At 45.2% G+C, this 17093-nt stretch overlaps 1 protein-coding gene across 1 annotated transcript in view; it reads left to right on the top strand.

Moving 5' to 3' along the window:
* The first annotated feature begins 11548 nt into the window (after positions 1–11548).
* MARCHF4 (membrane associated ring-CH-type finger 4) overlaps positions 11549–17093 on the top strand; it is a 120682-nt gene continuing 115137 nt past the window's right edge. Inside the window, exon 1 of the mRNA XM_042244203.1 lies at positions 11549–14139. Coding sequence (XP_042100137.1) covers positions 13627–14139 — 513 coding nt within the window. The 5' untranslated portion in view covers positions 11549–13626. The remainder of the gene's footprint in view (positions 14140–17093) is intronic.

Genomic DNA, 17093 nt, shown 5'->3' with positions numbered 1-17093 from the left:
AAAAACGACAGAATGATCTCTGTTTGTCTCCAGGGCAAACCATTCAATATCACAGTAATCCAAGTCTATGCCTCGACCAGTAATTCTGAAGAAGCTGAAGTTGAATGGTTCTATGAAGACCTACAAGACCTTTTAGAACTAACACCCTCAAAAGATGTCCTTTTCATTATAGGGGACTGGAATGCAAAAGTAGGAAGTCAAAAAACACCTGGAGTAACAGGCAAATTTGGCCTTGGAATGTGGAATGAAGCAGGGCAAAGACTAATAGAGTTTTGCCAAGAAAATGCACTGGTCATAGCAAATACCCTCTTCCAACAACACAAGAGAAGACTCTACATGTGGACATCACCAGATGGTCAACACCGAAATCAGGTTGATTATATTCTTTGCAGCCAAAGATGGAGAAGCTCTATACAGTCGGCAAAAACAAGACCAGGAGCTGACTGTGGCTCAGATCATGAACTCCTTATTACCAAATTCAGACTTAAATTGAAGAAAGTAGGGAAAACCGCTAGACCATTCAGGTATGACCTAAATCAAATCCCTTATGATTATACAGTGGAAGTGAGAAATAGATTTAAGGGCCTAGATCTGATAGATAGAGTGCCTGATGAACGATGGAATGAGGTTTGTGACACTGTATAGGAGACAGGGATCAAGCCCATCCCCATGGAAAAGAAATGCAGAAAAGCAAAATGGCTGTCTGGGGAGGCCTTACAAATAGCTGTGAAGAGAAGAGAAGCGAAAAGCCAAGGAGAAAAGGAAAGATATGAGCATCTGAATGCAGAGTTCCAAGGAGTAGCAAGAAGAGATAAGAAAGCCTTCTTAAGCGATCAATGCAAATAAAGAGAGGAAAAGAACAGAATGGGAAAGACTAGAGATCTCTTCAAGAAAATTAGAGATACCAAGGGAACATTTCATGCAAAGATGGGCTCGATAAAGGACAGAAATGGTATGGACCTAACAGAAGCAGAAGATATTAAGAAGAGGTGGCAAGAATACACAGAAGAACTGTACAAAAAAGATCTTCACGACCTGGATAATCATGATGGTGTGATCACTCATCTAGAGCCAGACATCCTGGAAGGTGAAGTCAAGTGAGCCTTAGAAAGCATCACCACGAACAAAGCTAGTGGAGGTGATGGAATTCCAGTTGAGCTATTTCAAATCCTGAAAGATGATGCTGTGAAAGTGCTGCACTCAATATGCTAGCAAATTTGGAAAACTCAGCAGTGGCCACAGGACTGGAAAAGGTCAGTTTTCATTCCAATCCCAAAGAAAGGCAATGTCAAAGAATGCTCAAACTACCGCACAATTGCACTCATCTCACATGCTAGTAAAGTAATGCTCAAAATTGTCCAAGCCAGGCTTCAGCAATACGTGAACCATGAACTTCCAGATGTTCAAGCTGGTTTTAGAAAAGGCAGAGGAACCAGTGATCAAATTGCCAACATCCGCTGGATCATGGAGAAAGCAAGAGAGTTCCAGAAAAACATCTATTTCTGCTTTATTGACTATGCCAAAGCCTTTGACTGTGTGGATCACAATAAACTGTGGAAAATTCTGAAAGAGATAGGAATACCAGACCACCTCACCTGCCTCTTGAGAAATCTGTATGCAGGTCAGGAAGCACCAGTTAGAACTGGAGATGGAACAACAGACTGGTTCCAAATAGGAAAAGGAGTATGTCAAGGCTGTATATTGTCACCCTGCTTATTTAACTTCTATGCAGAGTACATGATGAGAAACGCTGGGCTGGAAGAAACACAAGCTGGAATCAAGATTGCCGGGAGAAATATCAATAACCTCAGATATGCAGATGACACCACCCTTATGGCAGAAAGTGAAGAGGAACTAAAAAGCGTCTTGATGAAAGTGAAAGAGGAGAGTGAAAAAGTTGGCTTAAAGCTCAACATTCAGAAAATGAAGATCATGGCATCTGGTCCCATCACTTCATGGGAAATAGATGGGGAACCAGTGGAAACAGTGTCAGACTTTATTTTTGGGGGGTCCAAAACCACTGCAGATGGTGACTGCAGCCATGAAATTAAAAGACGCTTACTCCTTGGAAGAAAAATTATGACCAACTTAGATAGCATATTCAAAAGCAGAGACATTACTTTGCCAACAAAGGTCCATCTAGTCAAGGCTATGGTTTTTCCAGTAGTCATGTATGGATGTGAGAGTTGGACTGTGAAGAAGGCTGAGCGCCAAAGAATTGATGCTTTTGAAGTGTGGTGTTGGAGAAGACTCTTGAGAGTCCCTTGGACTGCAAGGAGATCCAACCAGTCCATTCTAAAGGAGATCAGCCCTGGGATTTCTCTGGAAGGAATGATGCTAAAACTGAAACTCCAGTACTTTGGCCACCTCATACGAAGAGTTGAGTCATTGGAAAAGACTTTGACGCTGGGAGGGATTGGGGGCAGAAGGAGAAGGGGACGACAGAGGATGAGATGGCTGGATGGCATCACTGACTCAATGGACGTGAATCTGAGTGAACTCTGGGAGTTGATGATGGACAGGGAGGCCTGGTGTGCTGCGATTCATGGGGTCGCAAAGAGTCGGACACGACTGAGTGACTGAATTGAACTGAACTCACTTTCTGCCATAAGGGTGGTGTCATCTGCATATCTGAGGTTGTTGATATTTCTCCCGGCAATCTTGATTCCAGCTTATGCTTCTTCCAGCCCAGCGTTTCTCATGATCTACTCTGCATATAAGTTAAATAAGCAGGGTGACAATATATAGCCTGGACGTACTCCTTTTCCTATTTGGAACCAGTCTATTGTTCCCTGTCCAGTTCTAACTGGTGCTTCCTGACCTGCATATAGGTTTCTCAAGAAGCATATCAGGTGGTCTGGTATTCCCATCTCTTTCAGATTTCTTAGTCATGAGCAAAAACCCTGATGCCCTAAGTATAAATATTTTTTTCTAAGACATCCTCTTTTTTATCTTCTTTATTATTTTTTGATTGATGTAGTAGGCAAAAGAAACACAAGCATGACTTTCTGCTGATCACTTTCCTCTTTTATTTCTCCAGTAGTTGTCCTCCTAAGGATTACATTTTTTCCTTAGGTCCTCTTTCTCTCATCCTTCCCAGGTCATGACTTTATCTAAGAGGTCTCCTGGATATTGAGGTAAGGAGAAGCAGTATTTCCTGGTAGTTAAGGATAATGACTTGTGGTTCAGAAAGACTTGATTTTGATCCTTACTTCACTCTCGTTTCAGTCAAGACAGGTTACATTATGCTGAAACAACAAACAGCACCGCATGTTCAGTTCCTCAGCACAATGAAAGTTTGTTTGGTCTTGTCAGCAAGACATTGCAAGTCTCAGTGACTCTGCAAGGCAGCTGCCTTGATGTGGTGACTCAGTGGTCCAGGCTGCTTTGGACTCATGGCACACCCATCTTGACACATGCTCCTGTGAGTTCAGGGACAAAGAAGTCAGGCACTGAGGACCACATGCCAGCTCTGCAATGTGTCATCCCAGGAATATCTTGTCACTTGAAGTCACAATCCATTGGCAACATCATCCACAAAACCCTGCACAATTGCAAATGGAGATGGTAACTATAGTTTTACATGTATCCAGGAAGGGGAAGGGAATCAGAAATATTGGTGACCATTGTTATTAACCGCCATAACCACACACTGACTGTTTGATCTTGGGCAAGTTACTAAACTCTCTGAGCCTCAGTTCCCTCTCTTTTAAAATGGGGAAAATATTATATAACCAATAAATTTCTTGTGAAGATTAAAAAAGACAAAGCATATAAAGTGTTCAGCATGGTGTCTAACATATTGTTCAAGAAGTGGTAGACATGTAATCCACTCCCTACTTAGCAACCAGAGTGACCTTTTAAAAAATGGAAATCCATTACTTAAAATTTTTCAGTGGCTTCCCAGCTCACTTAGAATTTAATGCCATCTTTCACCATTGTTTCAGGAGTCTGCATGACATGATTCTTGTCCTCCTCTCTGATTTCATTTTCCATCACCCCTCCACTCATTCCCTCATCTCCAGTCACACCTGCCTTCTGTCTGTTCCCCTAACATGCTACATCATTTCCGCTTCAAGCTCTATGCTTGCTGACTTCTCTGATTGAAACATTCTGCCCCAGATGTTTGCATCATTAGTTGCATTTCACCTCTTTGGTCTAAAATCAGGAAGCCTTCCCTGTCTTCCCCATCTATTTCCTTCCAGTCAATACATGCGCTAGTGAGTCATTCCCTATCACATTACCCTGTTAAGTTTCTTTATAGCACTTATCACTGTATGAAATTACTTGTTTTATTTATTTGTCTGTTTATCTGTTTTCCACACTAGGATGTGAACTTTGTGACAGCAAAATCTTCATCTGTCTTGCTTCCTACTGAATTCCTGTCACCAACAATGGTCTAGATTCCAGTGGTAAATGCACAAATCTTTTCTCAGCACCTTTCCCATATCACTGTGTTGCCTTTTTCTGATATTGATTTGAAACTCGCTCGTGACTCTCTCTTGTCTGGAGAAGAATTATCCACTCAGAGCCAGGGAATGGCCAGCCCTGCTCACATGGCAGCTGATGGTGGGAAGGTGAGGTCCTGATTCTGAACTTTGTCTTCTAAGCCAGTGTTCTGCACAGTGGAGCTCGAGAGGAACTAGACAAAAAGATGCAACCCAAGCCCCATACTGGACGTATTAAGTCAAGATCTCTGGAAATGAGAATCTACCCAGGGAATCTGCACTTTTAAACAAGCCCCCAAGCTGATCTTTGGGCTTCTCAGGTGTCACTAGTGGTAAAGGACCTGCTTGCCAGTGTAGGAGACATAAGACATGTGGGTTCAATCCCTGAGTCAGGAAGATCCCTTAGAGTAGGACATGGCAACCCACTCCAGTATTCTTGCCTGGGAAATCATATGGACAGAGAAACCTAGCGGGCTACAGTCCCTAGTGTTGCAAAGAGTTGGACACAACTGAAGTGACTTAGCATGCATTCAAGCTGATCTTTAAAGCACACTAAGGCTTAAGAGGCATTCTCCCAGGTCTTAAGTTCAGCCTATCAATGAAGCATACTCAAACAGTTCTTTTTCCCGGTGATCGCTCAATGGATACTTGCATTGTCTTGTGAATGATCAAACTCTCCATCTGAGGTCAGAATAGAGTGCTTTGGGGCACAGAAATCACAGGCACCGTTACTGAGTGCCCTATGTATGAGTTACCAATTGCTATGGAACAAATTACTCCAAAACTTAATATGCTTCTAACATTTGGGGACACTTTTCTGCTCACTAGAAACCCCTTGAGAGAAATAGGGTAAAGTAACGTGAGTCATGAGCAGGAATAGGAGAGAAAATTTCCATTTCAAATTATTCCTTATTAGTGTCTCAAATTATTCCTAATTATTCCTTATTGGACAAGGAGGCTGTGATATTAGCTAAGCTGGGCCTGTAATATTACTCTAGATTCTTAAAATCCACTGTTGAAAGAGTCATGGTAACAATGGCTATGCTGATGGTCAGGGTGGTCATAATCCATTCAGCAAATATGTATTGAGCAGCTGCTACTACATGTCATCACTGACCTAAGCGCATGGGATCAAAATGGACCAAAGCCAAAACATTAAAACAAGACAAAGCAACCCCCCACCTCCTGATTCTTGCCCCATGGAGCTTAAATTCTAGAAGAGGAAATGGAAGGAAATGATCCTAGCCTCTCACTCCCTGTTTGAAACATTTCCTTTTCAAGAGTTCTTAGTCCTGAGGGAATTAGTCTCCACCAAGTGCCGAAGTTCAAATGAGAGATTCCTTAACTTCATCTCTTCCAAGACTTGAAGGTGAATGTCTACTCAAAATGCTTACAAGCAGGGAAATGGACTTTGGTTGAGAGGTAAATGTCTCTATAGAGGTGTGTTGGAGTGGGGGTTGTGATAACAGAGAGAGGGCTTAAAATAACTACATTTATCTCACAGTTTCCATCAGTCAGGAATTCAGGCACAGCTTAGTTGGGGCCTCAGGTTCTTTCATGAGGCTGCAATCAAGGTGTTACCCAGACTCAAGGCTCAGCTGGTGAAGGACTTGATTCCAAGCTCACTCATGTGATCACTGGCAATCAGTTCCTTGTGGGCTGTTGGACTCAGGGCCTTGGTTCCTTGCTGGCTATTGGCTGGAGGCTGTCTGTCCTCAGTTCCTTGCCACGTGGGCCTCTCCATGGTGCACCTCACAATGTTGCGTCTGGTTTCCATCAGAGTGAGCAGGTGAGGAGAGCCAGTGAGAGAATGACAGCAAGAGGCAAGTCACAGTCTTGATCTCTGAAGCGACATTCCATCACTTTGTCTGTATTCTATTTATTAGAAACAAGTCACTGAGTCCAGCCCACATGCCAAAGGAGGCAATTCCACAAGGGCATGAGTACCAGGAAATGGGGAGCATTAGGGCCCCTTTTAGAAGCTGCTTGCCACACCTTAGCCTTCGTTTTGAACTATCTTTTGACATGGGACGCAGTATGACAGACAATAAGAATATGGGGATTCTATATGGCCCTTGGAAGCTTAATTTAAAAGGGAACGTTGCATCATAAGAAGACCATACACTTTAGGCCTCAATCAGAATCTTGCCTTTGCTGATCACCAACTGTTTATAACTTTAAACTTTGTTTTTTTGAGCCTTGGTTTTCTCATTCACAAAGTATGGAAAATACCTACCACCTAAGGAGTTTTGAGGATCAAAAAGTCACTTGGGCAAGGCACTTGTTAAAATGCAGATTCTCAGGTTGCTCCCCCCAAAATTCATGTGCAGTAGACTTGGGGTGGCTCTTAAGAATTTCTATTTTTAAAAATTTGTTAACTTTTAATTTCATATTGGAGTATAGCCAATTAACAATGTAGTTTCAGGTGGACAGCAAAGGGACTCAGCCATACATACACATGTATCCATTATCCCCCAAACTCCCCTCCCATCCAGGCTGCCACATAAAGGAATTCCCATTTTTAATAAGTACATTTGCAAAAGATATGTGGCTTGGTATATGATAGCTATTAATAATCTGCACGATAACAGTAATTCTGCAATTATTCTTGAGGAATTATAAAGGGATTATGTATTTAAACTGTACATTAGTGGAAAGCAAACTGTATTGAGGATTAGAAGATGTGTAAGTTTTAGCCCTTACTTTGCTATCGGATCTTAGGCACAGAGTCACCTAATCTTTTTGGATCTCTTTTTCCCCCTAGCCTCTGTAAAATGCCTTCCACCCTGAGTACTCTGTCTAGGAAAAGAAACAATAGCTACTAGATGGCATCCCTTTAGGGCTCCCCTGGTTGCTGAAAAAAGTGCAATGGCCTCTGTAATAAGTCTTTTCTGAATCTCTGCATCTCCTAATATTTCTTCCTGAAGACTATTCCTTTGAGCCTCTCATTCTTCTACTCTTTTAATTCATATGACCCCCAGCATCCCTGTATGTAATGAAATATATCTGAAAACAACCTCGTTTAAAAGAATAAATCTATTAAGGAGAAGAGAACTTTCTGAGGTGAAATGAAAAATATTGATTGCTTCTCACCTGTTAGCAGTGAAATCCCATCCAGTTAATTAACCTGCTAAGAGATAAAGTTTATTTCTGCCCTTCACCTTCAGCTCCAAATCTTTAAAACCATTAAAACAAGTACCTGGTCAATGAATAAATCTTCTCCAGAGTGGCATTCAGGGCCTTCTGTAACCTGGCTTCAGTCTGCCTTTCTAACTTTACTTCCAGCTACTTACCTTCAAGCACCTTCCACTCCAGGCAAATGAAAGAATCAAAGTATTTCAGCATTCCCATTGCCAGAAATATACTTCCCTCCTCTGAATTCTACATATTAACTCAGTTCAAATGTCACTTCTTAAAAAAAGCTTTCCTACAGCTCTGGCATCTCCACCTCCTCCCACCTCTCCTAACTGCTGCCAGGGTGTAAGCATTAATTACCTCCTATTTCTAAACATTTTTCAAAATTTGAATACCTTTGTAGTATTTATTACTTTATAACATATTATGCGGAGAAGGCGATGGCACCCCACTCCAGTACTCTTGCCTGGAAAATCCCATGGACAGAGAAGCCTGGAAGGCTGCAGTCCATGGGGTCGCTGAGGGTCGGACACAACTGAGCAACTTCACTTTCACTTTTCACTTTCCTGCATTGGAGAAGGAAATGGCAACCCACTCCGGAGTTCTTGCCTTGAGAATCCCAGGGACGGGGGAGCCTGGTGGGCTGCCGTCTATGGGGTCGCACAGAGTCGGACACAACTGAAGCGACTTAGCAACATATTATGATTTTGTATAAGTTTATAGTACTAGACCTTAAAGGATGCAGTTTCAATCAATTCATTTTTATGTTCCCCACATCTTCTAACACAATACCTTACTTATAATTGGTGTTTAGTAAATGTTTTTTTTGAATGCTTAAATGGAGACCCATTGATCTATGACTTTAATTCTTAAGGGGCTCACAACTCCTGTTTCATCATTAGTATCAGAAGAATCTGACTCAGTGAGGCATTTTTCAAGATTTACATTATGTTCAAAACAGAACTTTCAAGCTTTCCAGGTTTTTTGAAAACAGTCTTGTTGCTTCCCACCCTTAGCAGCTTTCTGTTTCTTTTTGAAAAAGATTTCTTTCTGAAATCTTTTTGCTGTCAGTGGAAGAGTTGGAAAAGACAGTCTTCTTATGGATATCATCCCTTTCAATGACTCTGAGTAAAGCTTCTTATGGCTTTTGTATCTCCTGCCCCAATTTACTACCATGACATACTTGGAGCCAGTGTTTTATTGGCATAAAACCCTGAAACTCAGTTTTGGGTAAAACAGATATTCAGTCATGTATGAGAGCATTCACATAGGTGTGCCTAGGATAAAGAGGAAAAATACGATAGCTTCACTGAAACAAATAGGCCATCCATCACTCATTGTTCATTTTCTTTTTAATTTTTATTTATTTTTAATTTAAAAACAATTTAAAATTTTCTGAAACATTCAGTTTCTTGATCACCCAGAAGACTTTAGGTGCCTTCAAGGATTCTTGCCTTCAAGGATTTCTGAGTCTTATAAAAGGAGATGAATATATGATGAAATCATTATTAAAGACTAATTTGCACAATGTCAGAGGCAAGCACAAGGAAGTGTGGAGCACAGAGAATTTTCTTTGAGATAAGATGGATTTTTTTAAGCAAAGAAAATCTTTTCTGTAGCACAGTAGTCATGTTCATATCAGTAAAATACATATTATTTTGGGGTTGTTAACAGCACCATCCTCTTCCAACTACTCACCTTGGCCCAGGTGTCAGCATCTGTGGTGGGTTCTGAGGCATGATTCAAGCAAGTAGCCACCCTGGGTTAACCAAGACCCATACTTACAACCTTGCTCCTTAGAACTTGTAGGAAAGAATCACTGAAGGAGATGGCAGCAAAGGGGTAGTTTTCTTGCAACTCATAGGGCTGTCAACGATATTTTGAAACGGAGAGTTTTGCTTGCTACTCTGTCTATGGCTCCAGCATTTTTAAAGGAGATGACTCATTGGGGTAGTCTTTCCAAGTCTATGACCTTGGCAGTGTGTGTGTGTGTGCACGTGCGCGCAAATGCATGGAGGGTGAAGAGGGAGGGATTCGTTATGAGGAAAGACAAGAAAGCAATCCTAAGTTTAAAATGACCAAAGCCCACAGCTGCTAAGTACTGAGTACTTGTACAGACCACTTTAAATTTTCCTTTTTCTTCATATTTAAGGACACTTTTCTATTCACTAGCAACTCATTGAGAAGGATGGAGTAGGATGACATGAGTCAGAAGTAGAAATAAGAGAGGAAATTAACATCCATCTCAAATTATTTCTTGTCAGTGGCTCAGTGAAAGGCTCAAATAGAGGGGAAGCTGGAGACACTGGTTAAGATGAGGCTGTAATATCATTCTGGATTCTTATGATTACAATTGAAAGAGGTCTATGGCTTGGAGTAATGATGGTTTTAGGCTTCCCTGATGGGAAATAGATGGGGAAACAGTGGAAACAGTGGCTGACTTTATTTTTCTGGGCTTCAAAATCACTGCAGATGATGATTGCAGCCATGAAATTAAAAGATGCTTACTCCTTGGAAGGAAAGTTATGACCAACCTAGACAGCATATTCAAAAGCAGAGACATTACTTTGCCAACAAAGGTCCGTCTAGTCAAGGCTATGGTTTTTCCAGTGGTCATGAATGGATGTGAGAGTTGGACTGTGAAGAAAGCTGAGCACCGAAGAATTGATGCTTTTGAAGTGTGGTGTTGGAGAAGACTCTTGAGAGTCCCTTGGACTGCAAGGAGATCCAACCAGTCCATTCTAAAGGAGATCAGTCCTGGGTGTTCATTGGAAGGACTGATGCTAAAGCTGAAGCTCCAATACTTTGGCCACCTCATTCGAAGAGTTGACTCGTTGGAAAAGACCCTGATGCTGGGAGGGATTGGGGGCAGGAGGAGAAGGGGACGACAGTGGATGAGATGGCTGGATGGCATCACCAACTCAATGGACGTGAGTTTGAGTAAACTCCAGGAGCTGGTGATGGACAGGGAGGCCTGGCGTGCTGCGATTCATGAGGTCGCAAAGAGTAGGACACGACTGAGCGACTGAACTGAACTGATGGCTCCAATGGTAAAGCATCTACCTGCAGTTCAGAAGACCTGGGTTTGATCCCTGGGTCGGGAAAATACCCCAGAGAAGAAAATAGCAATCCATTCCAGTATTCTTGTCTGGGAAATTCCACAGACAGAGGAGCCTGGCAGGCTACAGTCCATGGGGTTGCAGAGTCGGACACGATTGAGCAACTAACACAAATGACTTTTGTGAAAGTAGTCGTAATCCACTCAACAAATATGTATTAAATACCTACCACATGCCATCACTGACCTAGGCACATAGAATTTAAATGGACCCAGAAAAATTTCTGTCTAGAAGTTTATATTCTAGAAAAAACTGGCAAAAATGGTGTTAGCATCTCTCCCTGTTAGAAATATTTTCTTCTCATGAGTTCCTAGTCATGTGAGGGACTTAGTCTCCATCAAGTCTCAGCATCAGTGCAAGAATCACAAAAATTTCTGTCTTTCAAAGCTTGCAGACTGGTATCTGCTTAAAATGTTTATATGAGCAGGGAAATGGGACTCTGGTTGAGATGTAGAAGTCTCTGTGTATGTGAGTTGAGGGGGCAGTAACAGTGTGTAGCAGGAAGAAATTCTATAGCGGTGCCATCCACACTGACAAACTATCTCAAGCTGGGGGGAAATGTACGAGTTAGTACCGGAATGCTCCCCTCCACCCCACTTGCCTTTCTCTCTCTTCCACCACTTTGCTCCCTCCTCCTTTCCTTCCTGAATCCCTCCTTCTCCTTCCTTCCTTTTCGCCTGGTCCCTCCCCATCCCCTTCCCTCGAACGGTGCTTCTCTTCTCCCCTCTCTCCTTCTCCCTCTAGTCTCTTTGCCTCCTCGATCCCTCCCCGGCGTCTGCGTCAGGCCCCCACTTGCGTGACGCTCTGGGTCTGGGTGGGAGCTGTCCACTCGCCTAGGGTGCTGAATGCAGCAGCGGCGGCGGAGAGAGCTGAGAGCCGATTCTCTGCTCCAGGAACCTTGCTTCCAGACCTCGGACGGTCAGCTTACCGCCTGCCACCTCCCTTCCAGCACCACCCCTTTGGGAACTGAGCCAGGGGGGCAGCAGTCGCGGCGGGCGGGTGCTGAGCAACGGCGGAAGACGAGACAACACCTGGCAGCAGCCTGGAATCTGATTTGCTTCCTCTCGCCTTTTCAAAGAGATATATTTATACATGGTTTTTGGGGAGTCGCGAGGACCCAGCCGGAGCCAAGTGCTGGCTACCTCCCACCTCGGCCACGCTGCTTCGTTCCCCCCTCCCCACCCTTAGCTGGTACTGCAAACAAGCCTTACCTCGTTGCTTCTACGAAGAGAGGTAGCAACAGCGAGCCCAGCCAGCCAGAGGCAGAGGAGAGGAGGGAGGGGTTGGGAGGGGGGGCGCGCAGAGAGCCGACCGAGGCCGCCCTTGGTGGGGGTAGCAGGGGCAGAGCTGCCGTGAAGACCCGGCAGCCGCCCTTCTCCGCCTCCACCCCTCTAGAAGCGCTCTTTCCTGATTATTTGAGAACCGAATTGTTCTTATTTCACTAGTATTATTTCATTTTTTATTACCCTTACTCCTCACTCCCCAGCCGCCCCCACCCCTACGCCTGCCTCGCCTCTGGTTGCATGGCAGCGCTGCCTGGGCGCGGGGGCTCAGAGCTGGCCCCCCGGGAAGGAGGAGGAGGCGGAGGATCATGAAGCCGGGAGTCTTGGCCGCGTCGGACGGCGAGCTGCAGCCAGAGGACGAGCCGGAGCGGCCCCCGCCCCGGAGACACCCGGACGCCACCGACAAGCAGTCGCCGCCGCCGCCACAGCAGCATCGGTGGCCGCGGGCAGATCCGGAAAGAGAGGAGGGCGACAGCGGCCCAGAGGAGCAACCCGAGAAGGCGAGGCCACTCACCCGCCCGGACCTGCCCTTCTACCGCCCCTTGCCCCTCGCCCCAAGGGACCTTTGATGGAGCCAGGGAAGGGGGCCGAGGGTTTACAGACTGCCACAGGGCTGGGCAGGGGGTTCTGATCATGTAACTACTCCCCCTAGTTCCCTCCCACACACACGCCCCTCTTCTCTACCCCTTATCTCTGCTCCACTGCCTCCCACTCCCCAAACACACACCCTTCCTCTAGCCAGGATCTTAACGCTCAGGAAGGAGGTGGCTCTGCAAGGGTTAAACGATCTTTTCTGTTTTTCCCTTTCTTTTCCCCGTCCCCAGTCCCTGATTTTCCCACCTCTCTTCTCCTAATTGGCTTTCCCCTCTTCTGTGCAGCCCTTACGCTGCAGAGGCAAAGCACAAGCCCCTTGCCCAGTATCACCTGGATCTCTTCCCCACCACCCACTGCTCTCTTAAAAGCAACTCTGGTGCTTCTGGAGGTTAATTGCCCCAGTTTTCTGCCCAGGAGAATTAAAACTTCTCCCAACCTCCTCTCTTCCCCTCCTCACCGCCCCCAGGCCCTCAAAACCAACCTCCTACTACCTAAGGAAAACTCTCTTTTCTCTCTAGCACATGCAGTCCTCAATTCTTCACTGAGCTAGTTTGCTCTAAGCCCAGCTCAGTCTGCTCCAAATTTTATTGATAACCTTCCTCACCCTTTTATATGAAGAAATTTCCCACTGCCTGGGAATTTGAGAAAAACCCAATAAGCCTCTTCCCAGGGAACTTTCTAACAGTCAGACTTTGATCTCAAGGCCCTAACAGCCCATCCTCAACTTTTTTTCCTAGCCCCCTACCTGTACCAGTGCTACTGGGTCAAAAGCAAAGAGGGAGATACGCTGAAAGCTTCAGGTTTGGGTAGAGGTAGGAGGGGCAAGACAATTTTTTGTTGGGCTGTCCAGGTAGAGTTCAGGACCAGTGACTCTCAGTTGCCAGTCCTGGGAGTCATTTATTTGCTACTTGGAGGGGATGTAAGAGGAGTCAGCAAGAACGAAGACTCCCTCCATCATAACACAGATACACTGTGGACCCCCAGACCATCCTATCCTCTGCAAAGACTCCACCTGCCCCTGCTGGGCTCTCTGCTTCCACTGGGCACATGCTGATGCCCCTGAGTGGGCTGCTCTGGTGGTGGTGCTGCTGCTGTGCCTGGTACTGCTGTGGACTGTGCACCCCAGCTCCCCAGATGTTGCGCCACCAGGGTCTACTCAAGTGCCGCTGCCGTATGCTCTTCAATGACCTGAAGGTTTTCCTCCTACGGCGCCCCCCTCCAGCGCCCCTGCCCATGCACGGGGAACCCCAGCCCCCTGGTTTGGCGGCCAACAACAACACCCTTCCGGCTCTGGGTGCCGGGGGGTGGGCAGGCTGGAGAGGCCCTCGAGAAGGGGTGAGCAGGGAGACCCCTCCCCTGCCACCTCCACCGCCTTTGCCACCTTCTGTGGAAGATGACTGGGGTGGCCCAGCCACAGAGCCACCTGTCTCGCTGCTCAGCAGTGCCTCGTCAGATGACTTCTGTAAAGGGAAGGCTGAGGATCGCTACTCACTGGGCAGCAGCCTGGACAGTGGCATGAGGACCCCACTCTGCCGCATCTGCTTCCAGGGGCCAGAACAGGTGAGACCCTTCTCCCGTTTTCCTACTCGCCTGCTTGCCCTATGCTGCCTCTAGGAGGAGGACTGCAAGCTTTAAGGGATCCTCAGTGATGTTTCATGTGGTTAAATTTTCCCAAGAGGTATCTGGTACCTGGTGGAGCCTGTTTTGCATTTTCCTTCCATATGTTCAATTCCATCCCAAAATTCCATAAGTGTCCTTAGAGGGGAAGATTTGGAAGTTGGAAGGGATGAAATGAAGGAACTTTGGTGGTACATTCATGCTTGTTGCCAAGATATCCTTGTATCTGATGTGTTGTTAGTGACATTTCCCCAGACTGTCTTCAGTTCCAGATTCAAACTTCTTCCCTCTCTGATAGTGTGTGGAGATCTTGTCCTTACAGCCTGCATCTGCTTCTTCACTTTGAGATGACCCCTTCCCATATTATACTGACATCCTCAGCAGTGTGTTTTAGTTACTGAGGAGGAAATGGAGAGGGTTTGTAAGTTTGTGAAGATTATACAGTTTGCTAAGACACTTCTTGTCAGACTCAAGGTTTTCTAGGTTGAAAGTGTTAGGTAAGTAGGGTGAGAGGGAGTTTACGGAAAGTGGAGAAGGAAGTAGCGAGTCTGATCATAACTATTCCCCTTGGCAGGTCTGAAAGCACATGAACTTAGAAAGTCCCTTAAACTTTCCCCATCAGGATAGAGATACCAAGTACCGTATGGACCAGAGTCTTCCCAAGGCCAAGGGTTCTCCCTACCCCCACTCATTCAGATTTTCAAAGACATACTTGCACCACCCCTTCTCGCTCCATTTTCAATCTAGTGTCTGCGGTGATGGGGAATATGTGCACGTTCTTCTGGAATCATAAATTGTGGCAACACAATTCTGGCCCACAGAATCCCAGATAAGAAAGGTTCACCTGAAAATCTGACTTAGTTAGTGATGCTGGAGAAGGAACATTCAGTTGCACCCTGGGCAGGGTTATATGGTCACACTGCAGCCCCTTCTTCACCAGCTTCCCGGAAGTGGGGGTCAGGCTTCTGGGTGCTCCTACAACAAGTGATGGTCTAGCAGGATGACATGCTGAGGCACCTTCTAGTTTCTGTTGAAGGCTTTGTCTTTGAGAGACAGGCTTTGTGGACATGTTCATTCATTTTGTGTTTGCTTGGAATGAGCAGGGCACTTTAGGACAGAAGATGACTGGGGCCACGGCCCGGGCATTATGAGAGGAAGTAATGTTGATCTCAGTGTGAATAAATGTCTCTGAGAGGCTGAGGGCAGGCTTCCTCCTTTTGCGACTGGAGTGGGTTGCCATTCCCTTCTCCAGGGGATCTTCCCTTCCCTGGGGATTGAACCCAGGTTTCTTGCCTTGCAGGCAGATTCTTTACCATCTGAGCCACCAGGGAAGCCCTGTTGTGACTAGGATTGCCAAAAAGTCCCAGCTGGACTGAAGCCTGGAGCCAAAGACCCCTGTTAAGCAGGAAGGTCCAGGCGCCTGCTCAGTGCCCCGCTTCCAGGGCTGGGCATCCAGCGCAGACACAAGGAGGTGTGGCACAGCTGAGAACAGGAAGTGTGTTTCACTTTGGGCTGCTCCCAATCAGCATCTGTCCCCATTAGAAGCCTCGTCTTCTCAAAAAATAAAGAAAGAAAGAGAGAGAGACTTATTTCCTCTCCCATATCCCTGGTTCAGGTCTGAATGTCACAGGGGCACTGGGAGTGTGGCTTCTGGCAAGAATATGCTTGTCTCTAGCAAACAACAGAGTTTGGAACCTGTTCTGGATGATATTTATTTGCTGTGTGAACTTCTTCAGTTTCTTTATTCCCCAGGGTCCCTTTTCCAACTTCTGTGATTTAAAAGAACCTTTTTCTATTCCCCACATTTCCTTATAAGTATGTTGAGAGGATCCAGAAGATAATGAGCCTGAAAATGACTTGAAAGGGATTAATATATAATGACATATATTTTGCTTATGGGAAAGCAATATTTTGTTTTAAAAAAAATTCTTAGAAATACTGTGAAATATCCTCAAGTGACATAAGGTCTGGTTGAAGGTTAGGAGCTTTCCTTTCTTGTTCGTTATTTTTATAGTGTGTCACAAATAAAGCATGAAGTGAAAAAAAAAAAAAGGCTAGCACCAATAAAGAAATGAGCTCTATTATTATGTGAAAGGGATGGGAGATAGTGTGGGTACTAAGTCGGGTTCAAGCCAAGCACCCTTTGCATATGATTATTATGTTTTGAGGCTTTGCTTTATTGGGGGCAGGAGGCAGATTTTAATGGGATTGTGTTATACTAGAAACAAGAGTCGCATGTGTTAGATGTGAACACATTTCCCCACTTTTTGCTTGTTTTTCTTCACAGGATTTCAGTGAGTAAGGGAGACAAAGGGGAAGGGATGGGGAAAACTCTAGAGAAGAAAGAGAAGTCAGACACAGGCAGAAAGTGAAAAGCTGAGATTTCAGTATTTTTTCTGTTCAGGGAGGGAGCTGTCCAGCAATTGTTCACACGTGGACTTGCGGCTAATGCAGACAGTCTGCAATCTCAGTAGCTGAATGTCTTGGTCTTTCCTCTGACCAGACAAAGGAACTGAACAGCTCCTCGGTCACTTGCCACTACTCCAGGGGCTAAAAGGATGCCAAAGCTGAAAATCTGGTCTCTTCCTGCCGAAGGCTTGAAATGTATGTGGTGAGGGGCAGGCAACTGAAGGATCCAACAAGTTCCAAATTCATATATATCTCTAAAGGACTTAGTATTTATTCATTCACACATGCATATATTTAGCAAATGTTTTTTGGGTACTTACAGCATGCCAGATATTGTTTCAGACCCTGGGTTTCCAGGGGAGAACAACACAGATGAGACCTCTGGTCTCCTGAAGCTAATGTTCAAGTGAAGATGCAGAAACAGACAAGTAGCAGACAAAAGAAGTGATAAAGTGATTTCAGATGGTGTTGAGTGCTGTGATGAAGGC

This window comes from Ovis aries, chromosome 2 (assembly GCF_016772045.2).
Source record: "Ovis aries strain OAR_USU_Benz2616 breed Rambouillet chromosome 2, ARS-UI_Ramb_v3.0, whole genome shotgun sequence".
Classification (NCBI taxonomy): domain Eukaryota; kingdom Metazoa; phylum Chordata; class Mammalia; order Artiodactyla; family Bovidae; genus Ovis; species Ovis aries.
The sequence above is the reverse complement of the archived record's forward strand: the minus strand, read 5'-3'. Positions and strand labels throughout refer to the sequence as shown.